Source organism: Rutidosis leptorrhynchoides, chromosome 1 (genome assembly GCF_046630445.1).
Source record: "Rutidosis leptorrhynchoides isolate AG116_Rl617_1_P2 chromosome 1, CSIRO_AGI_Rlap_v1, whole genome shotgun sequence".
NCBI lineage: Eukaryota > Viridiplantae > Streptophyta > Magnoliopsida > Asterales > Asteraceae > Rutidosis > Rutidosis leptorrhynchoides.
In genome coordinates, this window is record NC_092333.1 from 643,840,901 (window position 1) to 643,859,329 (window position 18,429).

The window sequence follows — 18,429 nt, forward strand, 5'->3', positions numbered from 1 at the left end:
GAAAGACTTCAAGACACTTATCAAAATACTTCTACTTAACAAAAATGCTTACAATTACATCATCGTTCAGTTTCATCAACTTATCTACTCGTATGCACCCGTATTCGTGCTCGTACAATACACAGCTTTTAGATGTATGTACTATTGGTATATACACTCTAATGATCAGCTCTTAGCAGCCCATGTGAGTCACCTAACACATGTGGGAACCATCATTTGGCAACTAGCATGAAATATCTCATAAAATTACAAAAATATGAGTAATCATTCATGACTTATTTACATGAAAACAAAATTACATATCCTTTATATCTAATCCATACACCAACGACCAAAAACACCTACAAACACTTTCATTCTTCAATTTTCTTCATCTAATTGATCTCTCTCAAGTTCTAACTTCAAGTTCTAAGTGTTCTTCATAAATTCTACAAGTTCTAGTTACATAAAATCAAGAATACTTTCAAGTTTGCTAGCTCACTTCCAATCTTGTAAGGTGATCATCCAACCTCAAGAAATCTTTGTTTCTTACAGTAGGTTATCATTCTAATACAAGGTAATAATCATATTCAAACTTTGGTTCAATTTCTATAACTATAACAATCTTATTTCAAGTGATGATCTTACTTGAACTTGTTTTCGTGTCATGATTCTGCTTCAAGAACTTCGAGCCATCCAAGGATCCGTTGAAGCTAGATCCATTTTTCTCTTTTCCAGTAGGTTTATCCAAGGAGCTTAAGGTAGTAATGATGTTCATAACATCATTCGATTCATACATAAAAAGCTATCATATTCGAAGTGGTAAACTAGTAATCACTAGAACATAGTTTAGTTAATTCTAAACTTGTTTGCAAATAAAGTTAATCCTTCTAACTACACTTTTAAAATCAACTATACACATGATCTATATCTATATGATATGCTAACTTAATGATTTAAAACCCGGAAACACGATAAACACCATAAAACCGGATTTACGCCGTCGTAGTTACAACCGGGGGCTGTTTTGGTTTGGATAATTAAAAACTATGAAAAACTTTGATTTAAAAGCTATACTTCTGGGAAATGATTTTTCTTATGAACATGAAACCATATCCAAAAATCATGGTTAAACTCAAAGTGAAAGTATGTTTTTCAAAACAGTCATCAAGATGTCGTTCTTTCGACGGAAATGACTACCTCTTTCTAAAACGACTTGTAACTTGTATTTCCGACTATAAATCTATACCTTTTCTGTTTATTTCATAAATCCAAGTTCAATACGAAACCGTGGCCGCTTAAATCACTCAAAACGGATTAGAAACGAAGAAATGGCGAGCAAAACAAAATTGGTAAAAACTACTCATTTTAGCTACGTGAAAATTGGTAACAAATCTATTCCAACCATAACTTAATCAACTTGTATTGTATATTATGTAATCTTGAGATACCATAGACACGTATACAATGTTTCGACCTATCATGTCGACACATCTATATATATTTCGGAACAACCATAGACACTCTATATGTGAATGTTGGAGTTAGCTCTACAGGGTTGAGGTTGATTCCAAAATATATATAGTTTGAGTTGTGATCAATACTGAGATATGTATACACTGGGTCGTGGATTGATTCAAGATAATATATATATATCGATTTATTTCTGTACATCTAACTGTGGACAACTAGTTGTAGGTTACTAACGAGGACAGCTGACTTAATAAACTTAAAACATCAAAATGTATTAAAAGTGTTGTAAATATATTTTGAACATACTTTGATATATATGTACATATTTGTTATAGGTTCGTGAATCGACCAGTGGCCAAGTCTTACTTCCCGACGAAGTAAAAAAAATATGTGAAAGTGAGTTATAGTCCCACTTTTAAAATCTAATATTTTTGGGATGAGAATACATGCAGATTTATAAATGATTTACAAAATAGACACAAGTACGTGAAACTACATTCTATGGTTGAATTATTGAAATCGAATATGCCCCTTTTTATTAAGTCTGATAATCTAAGAATTAGGGAACAGACACCCTAATTGACGCGAATCCTAAAGATAGATCTATTGGGCCTAACAAACCCCATCCAAAGTACCGGATGCTTTAGTACTTCGAAATTTATATCATATCCGAAGGGTGTCCCGGAATGATGGGGATATTCTTAAATATGCATCTTGTTAATGTCGGTTACCAGGTGTTCACCATATGAATGATTTTTATCTCTATGTATGGGATGTGTATTGAAATATGAAATCTTGTGGTCTATTATTATGATTTGATAATATATAGGTTAAACCTATAACTCACCAACATTTTTGTTGACGTTTTAAGCATGTTTATTCTCAGGTGATTATTAAGAGCTTCCACTGTCGCATACTTAAATAAGGACGAGATTTGGAGTCCATGCTTGTATGATATTGTGTAAAAACTGCATTCAAGAAACTTATTTCGTTGTAACATATTTGTATTGTAAACCATTATGTAATGGTCGCGTGTAAACAGGATATTTTAGATTATCATTATTTGATAATCTACGTAAAGCTTTTTAAACCTTTATTGATGAAATAAAGGTTATGGTTTGTTTTAAAATGAATGCAGTCTTTGAAAAACGTCTCATATAGAGGTCAAAACCTCGCAACGAAATCAATTAATATAGAACGTTTTTAATCAATAAGAACGGGACATTTCACACACACACACACACACACATATATATATATATATATATATATATATATATATATATATATATATATATATATATATATATATATATATATATATATATATATATATATATATATATATATATATATATAATTACATATTTACTGTACAAGTTCATTTAGCGTTAGATTTACATTTTGCTTTCAACCCTATGATGAAATAACTAAAATATATATTACAATAAAACACGTATATCTAACAAAGTTGACTTACAATTTCATACTTAATGTTTCATAATCTATATGTTATGGTAAATTTAACAAATTTGATTATATCTTTGACAAAGATTACGTATTTTTATGGATAGATTTTAATTATGTCATTTTATAATTATTTTTACTATACTGCGTTTTTATTTCAATCATATACTAGAAAATATTTGAACATTTTATAATATCCATTGGATATCTATTAACCCGCTTAATTAACTGGATATGGATATGGATGGATGACTTGAAACTAGATATGTATGGATATGGATATGGATATGGATGAGCAAAAACTAAATGGATATATGAAGATAGATACGATATCACCCGATCCATATCCGATCTATTGACATTCTTAGATATAAGCGGCATATATAAATGTTTTTTTGCAATTACTTAGAGATATCATATGATAAAGTCAAGAATCAAATATAAGAAAAGTCAATTATTTTACAAGTCAAATTAAATGGAAACTATTGTACACCAAGTTTTACAATCAACTAGTGAAATGACCCGTAGAATTACGGGTTTGTTTAAACAAAACAGTTTTATGATATGTTTTATGTATTAAGTGAATGTAAATACTAAAGTCATTTAGTTTAATGATCCGTGGAACCACAAATTCCTACTAAAAAACTTGTCGTTGTTTTTATAAACATATTGATATTTTAGAGGAATGTATCTAAAATTAATTGGCACAACAAAAAGACTTCAAACAATTAGTAATTATTATTATGAAACACGGGTTTGTTAAAAATATATATATATAAAACTTCAACTTCACACATCTACATGAAAGTGATAATGTGATATATTCGAGACAAATGTCAAAACGATAATCAGCGTAAACAATGAAACTTGTTGAAATGAACAAAAACAATGATCACCTAGAATATATGGAGAGGAAATAATGTTTCAGACTCTTCTCATCAAGCATTACACAGTTGGAGTTAAATTTTCATAGGCACCCACCATTAAAAGGTACTAAAGGCACATGATAAAGAAAAATTAAATACCCAATAACCACTTATGCAATTACACTGCTTTGATATTAGATAAATAAATATGTGAACGTATATTAAAATGTCTTAATTTGATCATGCTATACTCATAAGAGCAACTCAAAACTTAAAAGATGTAGAAGATCATTAATCAAATATTCATATATGTAAAATATTTTATCATTGAGAAACATGATCTTTTATAATAGTCAATATAAACGCATACAAATATCCAGATTTAAGATCAAACATAGACAATTTTCATCCAGAGCCACACATTTGATAATCATAAAACTACATTATTCAAATAAAGAAAAAATCATACAAAAGATAATTAGATTAGAACATAGACACATCCTTTAATATAATAGAGGGGTTACCTACAAATGGATGGCGAAATCTTCTTCATGTGTCTCCTAAACAACCCTGTAATTTCCATTGTTGAATTCTTTTGATCTAAAACGGAGAAGAACCAATCTATTATCATAATAAAGGTATTTTCGGAATAATAATCTAACTATAAAGATTATGAAAGACTTTTAGCATTTCTAATGACTTCTTGTAATTTGAATCCTCATATCTTCATATTTTATCACCATGAATTAAACATAAAAAACACTACAAAATACTACTACTTGCATTAAGCATGATGATTACGTAGTAGTACTATATACTTACAATGATGCCAACGTATCTTGGATCCCCAACTGTCTGCATTCATTTAGATACCAACGTTAATATATGTAATATTCATATCATTTCGTTGATTTACTTCAATTTATCAACCAAACCACCGTAATATTATGAAATTTTAGTTTTTCAAAATGTTGCAGACTATATCAACTATTAAAATTTATAAATATGTTACCTGTAAGATACTCCATAATATATATGTTGAAGGTTAAGGAGAATGAACTAAACCAAGGGCGATAGCTACATAACTTTGCTCCTGCACCAAATAAATATAAATCAAGAGGAACAAATTTATACAATTATTAGTTTTTTTTTTCTTGAGCATTTCAACAAACAGTTTGTACACTCGTCGTCAGCAAAACGAAAAATGCATATAGGAAATTAAGCAAATCCCCTCTAAACGTCTATGTATCACACATAGAAGTCTCGAAAGGGGAGCATAACGATTACTTCAAGAATAGTGCTAAAACTATTAAATTTGTAGGAACCTAAAAGACCAATTATATATTAGGAACGATTACTTCATACTTTACCGATGAAGTATGTTATCTTGCATATGATACTAATGTGTAAATATGAGTTCAGATCGTATACTATGAAATTCATTATTTCTACTTAATAAGCATACACACAGTTTCATTCTAATTTTATTGCAATATGTTAAGCAACATGAAACATAACTGTAATATGTAAAACATATGTATTATCAGTGAACACAATTTCATTCTATTGTTGAACATGTGTTATGATCAGCTCATAATAGAACTGTGTTTATCAACGCATATAGAAGTTCTCAAATACATACATACTATAGAAACAACTACCTGAATTGTAAATCTAGAACCCAAACAGTCGAAATATTTAAACAATATAAGAAATTGTTTACTTAACAATCGCTAGAAACCTTAATGAAGGACAACATGATTAAAATAAATACATATAGCGAGTTAATTTTTTGTCTAATGATCTTTATTAGCAACCTCTTTATGGTAATCAGATACAACCAAAATAAAAATTTAAATATAAAAGTAGATTCTAAATGCATACCTTTTCTATTATTTGTTGGATGATCTTCACTCAGAACCTCATTATTGTTATTGATCGATCATTCCTCATCGTGGATCACTAAATCGTTCTTCCTTTTTCGCTGTGAGTGTGGATTTTGACGATTAGGGTTCGATTGGAAAATATCAACACAATTTAATTGAATCTGCATAAGGAATAGAGTGACTTTGATTTCGAACGAATATATGAGGATCCAGATGTATAAGAGATGGTTAGAGTTCAAGGACTTTTAATTAGGTTACACAATTTAAACACCGGTTCAACAGAAATGCTTTTTATTATTGTTAATTTTTTAAAAACTAATTAATTAATTAATGATAATGACATCATCATGAATTGCTTAGATTTTTTCTTTTTATTTTTACATTTTTTTTAATGAAGACAAAAGCTTATTTATGATGTCATCATTTTAGAATTTTAATAGTAACTATAGATAATTGCCAGATTAATTGGAAGGATGATATTTGCACTACCACGTTTTAATCATACATCATTAAATAATCGTTTAAATATTAGTACAACTTTCTAAAACATGTCTAATGGTCTAATAATATGTGACTAAAAATATTGATATTGATATCAGGTTCCAATCAATAAGTAAATAAAGCACGACTATTCATTGTCGAATAGTAGTAGGTAACATTTTTTGAACATATGAAAGATTTATGAAAATGATTCTATCTCAACTAGATAATAAATATGTTTGACAAAATTAACTGATAGCTATTAGCTTTTAGCTGGTAGCTTGTAACTGTTAGTTGATAGCTTGTAGCAGTTAGTTGGTAGTTTTTATATGTATCTAAGTGTTTGACATGACAACTAAAACTGTTAAAATAAAGATAAAATGGCAACAAAGTTATGAGTTTTTTCTCAAACGTTAGTTCTATTACCTTTTATCTTTTTCAATCTCTCAAAAAACTTTAAACTCTTGTAACAAATGAACTTTTTACTTGATATGAACTTTTTCATAGAAGCTAAAAGCTAAAAAAGCTCCAAAAAACTCAAACTTTTCAAACATGCCCAATATATGCAAGAGTTATATACATACGTACATACATATTAACATGAATCGAAAGTTACTCGAACAAACTTTAATATTAATATAAATGAATGTCTCTAATATCTTACACACTTCAAACCATCTCGATTCAACTAAAGGTTTACCACCTTTCCCTGAGTTATAGGAGGTCTCAAGTTCGAGGTTTGATTGAGGATTTTATAATGCAATTTGTTTTGCAATTGGTATGGAGTCATCTTGAGTATTTTACAAATGATGAGTTTTGCTCATATTTAGCAAGTTCTCTCGAAGATTTTTTTTTGGTACAATATCCCGATGTTTCCTCCTAACGGGTGTAGGAAGTGAACATGGCAAATGACTTCATAGATGTGATCAGATGGGTGACTTATGTCACCCGTCACTAACCTTAATAATGTTGTTAAAAATAGAAAAACTTACACGCTGAAACATGAACTTGAAAAACAAAGTCATATTTATTTTAGATTATATAGAGTAGTTTTATAGCTTGATATGTCCTAAGTTATGTAATTTGTGAGGAAAAATAAGGGCTAATTATTTCGATTTTTATTTATTATTTATTTGTCTTATTTTTCATATTTAAATAACATGATTCATCAAGTAATTTTGTGATTGAAAGAATTTCAAACCATTTATTAGAGAGCTCTCAAAGGTTGGGTCCTGGGGGCCGCCCAGCCATCCGCCCACCTACGCGCCGATGGCAGCGGACCGCCCAGGCCGCCGCCCAGCCCATCGTCCAGGCTATTGTCCCTCGCTCCGTGCTTTTTTTACATATTTATGGACGAAAGATTATGTATATTTAATATTAAATTAAATAAAATGGAGATGGTGGGTGACAGAGCTACGGCGAAGAGAAGCGGCGGTGGTGGCGGAGAAAGAAAGAATGATGGTGGTGGTTACCGGAAGAGTGAAGAAGGAAGAGTGAAGATAAGATTATGTAGTTTTGTTTTTTTTATTTAATTGTGGGTCCAAGATATTTTTATTTTTATTTATTTTATATTTTTAATGATTAATGAAATTAATATTTTTTAAGTATTAATTAGATGTAGTTTTATAATTAATAATATTAATATTAATTATAATTATAATTAGAATAATATTAATATTATGTATTTATAATTATAATTATAATTATAATTATAAATAATTATAATTATTTAATTGTTTAGAAAAAATTAAAAAGTAATTAAAAAATATGGAAGAAAGGTGTAACTGTTGAGAGTGTTTAGTCCTGGATTTAGTCATGTGAAAGAAGTGCTGATGTAACGGTGATGTGGCGTCTAGTCCTGAAAGAATAAGACGAAACCATTGGGACATCTCTTATTAGTTATTACCATCATTTTATCATAATTTATGTAAAACATATGATTCACATCAAGTGCCTAATTGTGTATTTACCGTATTTTTTTTGTCGACTTTTAACAATTCAACCGTATAGTGAGAGTACATAACTGAGTATTTAAAAAGTAGTTGAAAAGAAATTTTTTCTTAAAACATAGTTGAAAGAAAATAGCATTTGAAAAATGTTAACTAGTCGATTCAATCTTAGTTTAATATAATACATGTAAAAATATAAAGATTTTAACTTGAAGGTATGTATATATGGGCCGCATATCGCCATGTATAATATACTCATCGGCGTCTGTTAACATTATGGGCCTATATAAGTATGTAATAAGTTGGGCCATCACTATATAAAAACTGCAATAAGTACATTAATTGATAGCCCAACTAAATTTGTGTACGTCTTATTTTTCATTGACTCTTTTGAAGTCTGATTTTTTATTGTTAAATATTTATATTTATAATTAGCAACTTGGATTTTACATAATCGACCCTCAATTCTAAAATGTGGAGCATAAACTCAAAAACTCTTAACCTAAAACCTCAGACTTTAAACCGCTCGTGTTAAAATTCAAAATAATTTAAACCTTATATCTAAACCTTATATTTAAACCTTTGAATCCTAAAATTTAAACCATAAACCCTAATTGTAAAAAATGTAAAAAATGAATGTTGAGCATGACTGTAGAACAGACAGTTCTGCAAAAATTATAGAACATAGAAATGTTCGAACAAGGCAATTTTTGTTTGACCATGCCCATACAAAATTCTTATAAATCTCAGTCATATTTGAGTTCTCATTGAATCCCTTCACTATATATATATATATATATATATATATATATATATATATATATATATATATATATATATATATATATATATATATATATATATATATATATATATGGGATGGATGTAGCGCTAAGGAGGTCTTTGAGGATAAGGAGATAAGTAGACTTTAATTTTTATATCTTTAGTTCTATAAATCTAAATTAGAAAGAAAAAATTCTAGAATTAGTATTAATTGTGTAGATTCATAAAATATACTTATTTTTTTAACATGCTTGTTAACATACATGTGATGTGTTAACAGTTGTTCATACACCAGATGTATGATAACTAAAAAAAATAAAAAATGACTTTTAATGAAAAATAATATTTACGGTTTAGTAATTAGGGTTTAGAGATTAAAGTTTAGGGTTTAGATTTTGGGGTTTAGATTGAGTTTTTAACACGATCAGTTTTAGTGTTTATGGATTAGGGTATTGGGTTTAGGGACTAAACACAAAATACTAAACCATAAACCCTGAACTCTAAATCGGGCTAAATTACGAAGGGAAAAAAAAACTCAAAAAAAATAAATTTAAAACCCTGAACTCTATATTATTTTCGGAAATTTTTATTTTTATTGGATCGGTAGAACTAAAGATATAAAAAATAAATTTACTTAACTCTTTATCTCCAAATTAGTGTTTATTCGTTAATCAACCGCGTCCGTATCAGTGAAAGTGGTGGAAGGCCCCCTGAGTCTAAGGTTATTGGCTCTCTTCTCACCACCCCTAGAGCCTATTGAAGAAAAATCCGAGGCTCACTCGCTGCCCTAAGCCCTACAGTTCCTTCGCTTATCGCCTAAGACTACCGAATCGCCTTCTAGACAAGGATAGTGAAAGCGCATTTGACTAAAAACATGAAAAGTCAAGGCTCTGGGCAACCCTACTTCAATGGAAGGGGGGAAGAGCCCTTTCACAGCCGCTCTTCTACAACCAGATGCTTCACAGGGCAATTCAAACAAAGTATAAATAGGCGGCAAAATAGGAAGCTCTCTCCTATATATATATATATATATATATATATATATATATATATATATATATATATATATATATATATATATATATATATAATCAAGAGGGAAGCACTTTTTTGAGGAAATGATGAAGTATTTTTTTAATTTTATTTTACAAACATTAAATTCACGTGAAAATATGAACATTTAAAAAAGTCACCTTGTGATAAACATTATTATTTTTAGCAGAAAACGCTCGAAGAAATAACATTCATCGATAATGTTATTCCTGATAACATTCATCGTGATGCATGTTATTCTTCGAGCGTTTTTTTAGGGTTTAGAAATTATGGTTTAGGGTTTAGATTAAGTTTTTAACACGGACGATTTAAAGTTTAGGATTTATGGTTTTAGACACTAAACCGTAAACCCTAAATTCTAAATCGGGCTAAATTTTGATAACACTTCAGAGAAGATGAACAAAAAACGCTCAAAGAATACATGCATCACGATGAATGTTTTCAGGTTTAACATTTATCGATGAATGCTATTTCTTCGAGGGTTTTCTACTAAAAATAATAAAATTTATCACAAAGGGTCTCTTTTAAATGTTTATATTTTTACTTAATTTTAATGTTTGTAAAAAAAAAAATAGAAAACGAAAAAAAAAAATTTTTACCATCCCCTTGCCCAAAGAAATAATTCTCTTTTGATGATGACCATATATAATTTGTACCCTACAAAAAATAAAATTTTTATTCCATAAGAGAATGCTATTCACTTAGTAGTTATGTAACATGAAGCTATTACAATGAAATCTTTTAGGAAACTATGATGATTATTTCTAGACCACTTCTAACGAGGTTTGTGCTCGGTTCATCCTTAACCTCGCCTTCAAGAGCACTGATGGCAATGTCATTAGGGATGGCAATGACCACCCGATCCGATAAATATTCACCCTATCCATCCGCTCCGTGATTGATATGGATGAACCGTAATGGATATGAATATGGATATGGATGAACCTAAATGGATATGGATATAGACATGGATGAAAAGTTTTATCCATGGATATATCCATTATAACCCGAAATACCTATACAAATACATAAATATAGATATATGCTTATATATTTACTGTTACAAGCTCATTTACCATTAGATTTACATTTTGTTTTCAACATTATAATGAAATAACTATAATATATTACAAAAAAATATGTATATATCTAACAAAATAAACTTACAAATCTCATATTTAATTTTTTATAATTTATGTCTTATAATAAATTTAACAAATTTTGTTATATCTTCGACAAAGGTTACACATTTTTATGGATAAAATTTAATAATGTCATGTTATATCTATTTTTGCTATACTACGTTTTCGTTTTAATCGCATATTTGAAAATATTATAACACTTTTTAAATATCCATTGGATATCCATTAACCCGCTTAATCCACTGGATATGGATATGGATGGATGACCTGAAACTAAATGGATATGGATATGGATATGGATGAACAAAAACTAAATGGATCTGGATATGGAAATGGCGTCACCCGATCCATATCCGATCCATTGCCATCCCTAAATGTCATGCCCTCTGACTCACCATCCACAACATATAGCATCACGAGCCATATTTTTTTTTTTTTTTTTTTTTTTTTTTTGACATATTTAGATTGTACATATAGATTTAACACTTGTAAATTAATTTATTAAATATATTTGGCGATGGTCATTTTCTTGCTGAGGAAGTCATAAAAAGAAAGGATGTTATAAAAACGATGTTATAAAACCGACATAACATGAAGTTATAAACATATTATATGAAAAAAATGACTTTGGAAATACAAGTATTCACTATTAAGCATTAGCGTTTATTAAATTGGCACATGAGAAGATAACATTACTTAAACCAGTTACAAACTTATACGGAGTAATAAGTTTTGTTTACCTACATAATAGATGTATATTCAATAAATTCAACTTTCTCAACATTAATACTGTAGCAATTAAAAATTTATATATTCAAGTCATTGTCAACTTCCTCCTTGGAGTTTAGTAAAAAAGTCAACATCATATAAAAACAAAGATAGTAGTAGTAGTAATAGTAGTTCAACATTAGATGAAACCTCTCTGTTTGCATCTTTCCATCAGCCGCACCGGATCTCTCTTTAATCTCCAATTCTCATTATAACCTTCTCAGGCCACCGGATTCTGATATCTTCTCCCGTCGATTTAACAGTTCGAACGACGATTTCTGCAGAGATTATAACCTCAGTCACCCTCACCGTCACCGACACCGACGGTTATCATAAGCTTTTAATTTGAAGGTAACGTATTCGTTAATTTCATTTTCAGTTTCATTATCATCATAATCTTTTGTATTGAAGCTGTCTTTAAATTAAGCTTTGCTTAGGTGAATTTTTTGCTATGATATTATTGACTTATTGTATATTGTATATATGTATATGTGTATATGTAAGATGTTTATTTTGAAAAGATTGCTACTGTTTTGAGTAATTTAGGGTTTAAGTTACATGTTTGAAGCTGTAGTGGTTGTTAGTTACATGTTTGCGTTTAATTCTGGTTATACTTCAATTTGGATTCTGTTCATTGAAGTTAGATTTAAGCATGGGAGTACGTTATTACGAAATTCCTCAGAATGAGCATTAGAAATCATCAAATCGCTTCTCGATTACCTCATAATTGAATATGGACTAATTAGCTTAACTAATTCCAATTATCAACACCACTATTGAAATTCGCATGTGTAATTTTTCTCTCACTATCATCACTTAGATTCCACACACATGGGCATGTAAACAAAGTTATTACCATGTACATTTACGACTCTCACCACACTGGCCAATCCATGATGAAAATTCAATGGGCTCTCAAAAATAATTTTCAAAGCTGATTATATTTTAAGAGTACTTTAGTGATTGTTTACCTAATAATACCATAAATTTGAAAGATATATGAGTCCTGTAGTTAAATTTAGTGATGTCCTATACAATTTGAAAAATACATTGTATTTAAATTTTTGAAATTAATGGGTCATCGGACCCCACAACCATAAGGGTAAACTTGCCACTTACCAACACCAACAACAGCAGCATTACCAATACCAAAATCCTGCCGATGCAAGGTACCATGACATTTACCATTTGATACAATTTTTTTATTTTTTATTTTTCCGAGAGTGTCTTCCTTTTGATATACCATGCACAAAGTTTATTATTCTTTTTCTTGATTGTATATTACTTGTGACATCTGACCAGAATATGTGCATTCATTTATCTCGCCATCATTCTGATTCTAGTGTCCGATTTTCACCCTACTCTCCAAAAACGTAGTCTCTTTCATGGAAGATTATTTATGTTCAGTTAATTATAAGGTGTTCAGAAGGTTGAATCATGCATATTGATGGCAACGGATTGGATACGGATCGGAATTCGGATGATGCCATATCCACATTCATATCCATTTAATTTTTGTTCATCCGTATCCATATCCATTTAATATGAATTCATCCATTCACATCCATATCCGTTGGATTAAGCAGGTTAATGGGTATCCATTAGATCTTCAAAAAAATGTTAAATTATCTTTTATTACGAAATACATATGTAATCTCTATGTTTATTTGGTTAATTACACATGTTTTAATTGTATTCTATTATCGATTGTGAATTCATTGTATGTTTGTATGGTTGGAAGTAATATTTAACTATGCGTGATGGATGTATACATTTTGATTTGTTAAAATCAGTGATAATAAACTTTCAATATATAAGATACATATAAAATAATTGAATATCCATATTATTATGTCAATCACTAATATTTTAGCTTCTTTGGTTGATCAGATTTAGAAATGAATGTGAACTCATCAGACAATCATCATCAATCAAAGAGTAACTGTCTGTATCACAAGATAAATAATGGTACCCAGCAATGTAAGAAGCTCCTGATAGATCTCAATTTGCCTGCTTCTTCTAATGAAACTGAAGACAACGTCTCTAATTTTGATGACGAGGCCCTGTCACACTATGCTGGAACAGATATCAGAAGGTCAGAATATCCACTTTCCTTAAATGGAAGAAAACATTGTGATGATTCTGACTCCAAGGATTCTAATCAAATAAATTTCTCTAGGAAGAAGTAAGTTTTAAATGTATGTCCGTGTAGATGTGACAATTTCGACCATTACTTAAAAAAAAAAAAACCGAGGGACGCTGTTAGCAATATGGGGTATAATATAGGTACCAACAGAGTAAATGGTCGAGACACACTAGTCATTATATGAAAGTTATGTCAGAAAGTGTCTTGGTCCCAACCTGACTTGACCTATTTTGACACGTACCAGAAAATTACCCATTTTACATGTAACACCACCCTCCCATTTCGCCACCTCTTATAATTTGTGCATAATAATATACTCCGTACAATATAATGTTACCAATCAAAAAATATAATCAAGATAAAACGTGTATGTAATTATATAAGTGATGGTAATGCAGAAAGAGTAGCAGTAATGGCAACGTTAAGTTAAAGCAACAAGTGAAAGTGAGCTTAGAGATAGGACTTGAAGTGCCCCCAAATGATGGTTATATGTGGAGAAAGTATGGCCAAAAGGAAATCCTTAATGCAAAATACCCCAGGTTTTTCTTTAATTCCTTTTATTATTTATTCGCATAATAATCGGAAGGTTATTCAGTATATTTACAAAATAAATAAATAAATTTGCAGAGAATATTACAGATGCACCTACCGGAACACAGATGGTTGTTGTGCAACTAAGCAAGTTCAGAGATGTAGCAAGGACCCATCGGTCTTTGAAATAACTTACCTCGGAGAACATAATTGTCCGAAAATTACAAAAACCATTGACTCTTCATCTGCAGCAGATTTAGGTTGTGGACTTGTAAATTTTGCAGCTACACCAGAACCTGCATTTAAAACGTCAAGAACCAGTGATCCCTCATCTACATCACAATCATCTTCTGCAATCACAAGAAGTTCTTTTGAATTTTTTAATTGGTCTTTAAATCATAACTGAAAATTCAGGAACATTTTCATTTCGTTTTATATTGGCATCTGAATCCTAGTCGTAGAATATAAATATACTGAGATCAATCGTAGTATCTGCAGGTCAAAATTACCGACGGCTGATGTCGATAAGTCAAGGTTTGTTTTCAGACTCATGATGCATTATATATATTATATACATAGGAGCGTCACTATATACAAAGTCAAGTGAGGTAAAAGGTCCTTGGCTTCTCTATACATAAGAGTTCAATGGAGGCATTTTATACTGGATAATAATAGTTATATTTGTAAGCATTATTTTCTTCTTCACAATGAGTTATATGGGGATATAGATACTGTGTTTATATTACCATTATCGAGTGATCACCAACATTTCAATTCTTGTATTTAGTGTTTCGGGTTAAAGAGAAACCTTTTGTTTGCAACAAAAAACCAAGTATAATGGTATGAAAGGTTGGTCACTTTTAATACTATTGAAGTTTTATATATTGACTTTTAATAAACATCAACTTTAGATGTTGCAAACGAATTAGTGACATGGGTAATGTTTTATCTTTTCATGGGTTGAACGGGTATAAAATTTGCTCAAATCTTTTCATGGGTTAAACGGGTATTAAAATTTGCTCAAACGGAAAATGGTCAAATGGGTCCCAAAAAAAAAAAAAAAAAAAAAAAAACATCCTAAAACATTAGCTTAAAAGGAAACAAGCCAAATGAAACGAAAGTTTATCAAATTCAACATATGCATACAACTTCCCGTATCGTTTTATACAAGGCAGTCGTTTTTGCCCCAAATTCAGGTCATAAGCATATATACTTATATGTACCAACCACAAAATCATGAACCATCTCGACATTACAATACCCAAAAAGAAGAATCTGAAGTCAAAATCTTTAGTTATTTATCTACAAACCAGAAGTCGAACTAAACAAGAAAATTTGAACTAATTCGTGACACGAATAATTTTTTCAATTTTGTAAGAATTAGAATGAAGAGCAACAAGTGTTTTTTGTGTTGGCTTCCTGCGCTCCAACCACAAGTGTCTCTCCTTGTTTAATGCTACCACCAGCTGCTTGATTACCTGCCGCTAAAGATTTTTTGCTGATAATCTTATAAATCTCACCAAGTATTGTTTGAAATGACTTCTCGACATTAACCGCTTCTAAAGCAGACGTTTCAATGAACGAAAGCCCTTCCTTTTCTGCAAAAATTTGAGCATCTTCTGTTGAAACAGCCCTCAAATGTTTGAGATCAGTTTTGTTTCCAATAAGCATGATCACAATATTTGAATCTGCATGGTCCCTCAGTTCCTTAAGCCACCTCTTTACGTTTTCAAACGTTGTTGGTTTTGTGACATCATATACAAGAAGTGCACCAAGGGCACCCCTGTAATAGGCGCTCGTTATGGCTCGGTATCGCTCCTGTCCGGCTGTGTCCCATATCTGAGCCTTCACTGTTTTTCCCTCTACCTATACATGACATAATATTCCGTTATGTTAAACATACGTAGAGAGAATTACAGTCATCACACATAGCCCAAAACATATCCAAAATTCTCAAATATAAACACGTAAGGCGGGATTTATTGTACCCTTTAATATCAAATATGATATGATGCAGTCGCAGTGAAAAAGATAGTTTGACCACAGAAAATCATAAAAGCAGAAATTTAAACTTTTTATCCAAAGATGAAACATTGAAAAACCGGTTGACAATACAGACATCCCTTTAGATGTGTGATGGCTCGTGTCTCTTAGTTGTCTAACTTTAGTTTGATCACTTCATTCGGCCTCTATAAATATCACCCCTTTATTAATATTTACTTATACCATCTCTATATAGTTAGAAACAATATGTAAACAGAAATACAAACTACACTATGTCCGCTTGAAGCAAATGGTTAGCCCAATTAAGATGAAGCAGGAAATGCACAATCACAGCAGGGATACATCCTAAAGATGAACAAGATAGAGGGAAATTTTATATAGAAACGAAGTCATTTTTCAAAGAAAAACTCCCTCTACAAGGGATACAAAAAGACGGAGAAAGCAAGGAAACTCGCACCTAGAAAGCAACTATCTAAACAAAACTATCTATAAGTGAGACTCCCTAGCAACCCGAAAAACAAAAATGACAAACTAACCAAGCAAAACCGAATACAACACGAACAGAGGAATCACACCAAACTAACAAACAAAACGAACCCGATCACTCAACCTCGAGGATGACACTTGAGTACTTGACACGATCTCCATATATAATAAATGATATAATTATGAAGCATTATTATATTCAATGCAACATAATTAATCTTCTAACCATCTTATGTACTTAATAACCATTTTGTGTATCAGCATACAACATTATCACACAATAACTATATTATCCAGACCATATGATGTAGCAACATTGTATATACATTGGGAAGTAGTTACATAACTAACTAAAACTACCGAAATTTAACCTATCTATTGAATTACAGTTTACCTAACACGTAACGTCTTTTAGCGGCAGATTGAAGCAAGATAACCTTTTCCGATTATCACTTTTAACACATAATCAATTCCGCATCCAACTTGATAACACGGATCATAAACTAACCAAATAACTTTCAATAACTGTATATTATTCAAATTCACTCAATAAGCATCAACAAAATAAATGATAATATCAGCCCTAAATCAACAGATCAAGCACTAGAAATATGTTTAATAAATGTAGATGCCGATGGATATGATAATACTGAGAGAGAGAGAGAGAGAAAGAGAAAGTACTTGCAGTGTACGAGTGGCGAATTCAACACCGATTGTGGATTTAGATTCTAAACAAAATTCGTTACGAGTGAATCGAGAAAGAAGATTAGATTTACCGACACCTGAATCGCCGATAAGTACGACTTTGAACAAATAATCGTACTCATCGTCCGGTCTCCTCCCCATTTTCTTCTGTATCTATCTGTCTTTTCACGAACGCAGAAAAACTCGGTGATAAATTGGGAGAATTTTCTTTAAACGAGTATACCACGAGATGAGAAATTGAAGAAGTGAGTACTATGAGAAAAGAGTAATACTACGTACAAACTTAATTAATGGGATTATCAAAAAAAAAAAAAAAAACTGTTATATTTCAGTAGGCTTATAACTACCTTTAGTAGCCTAGTTCTTGACTGTAGACTACTAATAAATATATAGAGAGAATATGAGAGAATATATTTAGTGTGTGTTTTATAAACTCATAACACACATATTTATACTCAAAAAATCTACTATACAATATCTATAATAATAATAAAATTAACATCCAATTTAACTTTTATAACACTCCCCCTTGGATGACAATTTTATTAGAGAATAACTAGTACTGCCTCGTTAAAAACCTTGCTAAAGAAAACCCATTGGGATAAAACTTTAGCTAAGGGAAAAAGAGTGCAGCATAGAGTTGACTCCCCCTCAAGTAGGCAACGCCTGAATTGTTACATCTTCTGAACATGCCTCATGCCAATATTATGA

At 30.6% G+C, this 18,429-nt stretch overlaps 2 protein-coding genes and 1 long non-coding RNA gene across 4 annotated transcripts; 1 reads left to right on the plus strand and 2 right to left on the minus strand.

Annotated features, from left to right (window-relative positions):
• Positions 1 to 4,156: 4,156 nt before the first annotated feature.
• On the minus strand, positions 4,157 to 5,887 carry LOC139885722 (uncharacterized). Its single transcript, XR_011772059.1, has 4 exons — positions 5,670 to 5,887; positions 4,798 to 4,878; positions 4,608 to 4,640; positions 4,157 to 4,406 (listed from the first exon to the last, which is right to left on the minus strand). It is a non-coding gene; the product is annotated as an uncharacterized lncRNA (long non-coding RNA).
• A 6,146-nt stretch (positions 5,888 to 12,033) lies between these two features.
• Positions 12,034 to 15,268, plus strand: LOC139885723 (probable WRKY transcription factor 70). 2 transcript variants are annotated; one of them, XM_071869474.1, is made up of 4 exons: positions 12,034 to 12,197; positions 13,737 to 14,031; positions 14,391 to 14,531; positions 14,620 to 15,268. In XM_071869474.1, exons 2-4 carry the CDS (start codon positions 13,745 to 13,747, stop codon positions 14,927 to 14,929), a joined length of 738 nt encoding a protein of 245 aa, XP_071725575.1. In that variant the 5' UTR covers positions 12,034 to 12,197; positions 13,737 to 13,744; the 3' UTR covers positions 14,930 to 15,268. The 2 variants fall into 2 exon arrangements, with proteins under 2 accessions (XP_071725575.1, XP_071725576.1); XM_071869475.1 differs by having other exon boundaries at positions 13,737 to 13,941.
• Positions 15,269 to 15,633: 365 nt separating this feature from the next.
• Positions 15,634 to 17,948, minus strand: LOC139885724 (ras-related protein RABA2a-like). The gene is made up of 2 exons (XM_071869476.1): positions 17,695 to 17,948; positions 15,634 to 16,389 (listed from the first exon to the last, which is right to left on the minus strand). Exons 1-2 carry the CDS (start codon positions 17,857 to 17,859, stop codon positions 15,904 to 15,906), a joined length of 651 nt encoding a protein of 216 aa, XP_071725577.1. The 5' UTR covers positions 17,860 to 17,948; the 3' UTR covers positions 15,634 to 15,903.
• Positions 17,949 to 18,429: the final 481 nt, after the last annotated feature.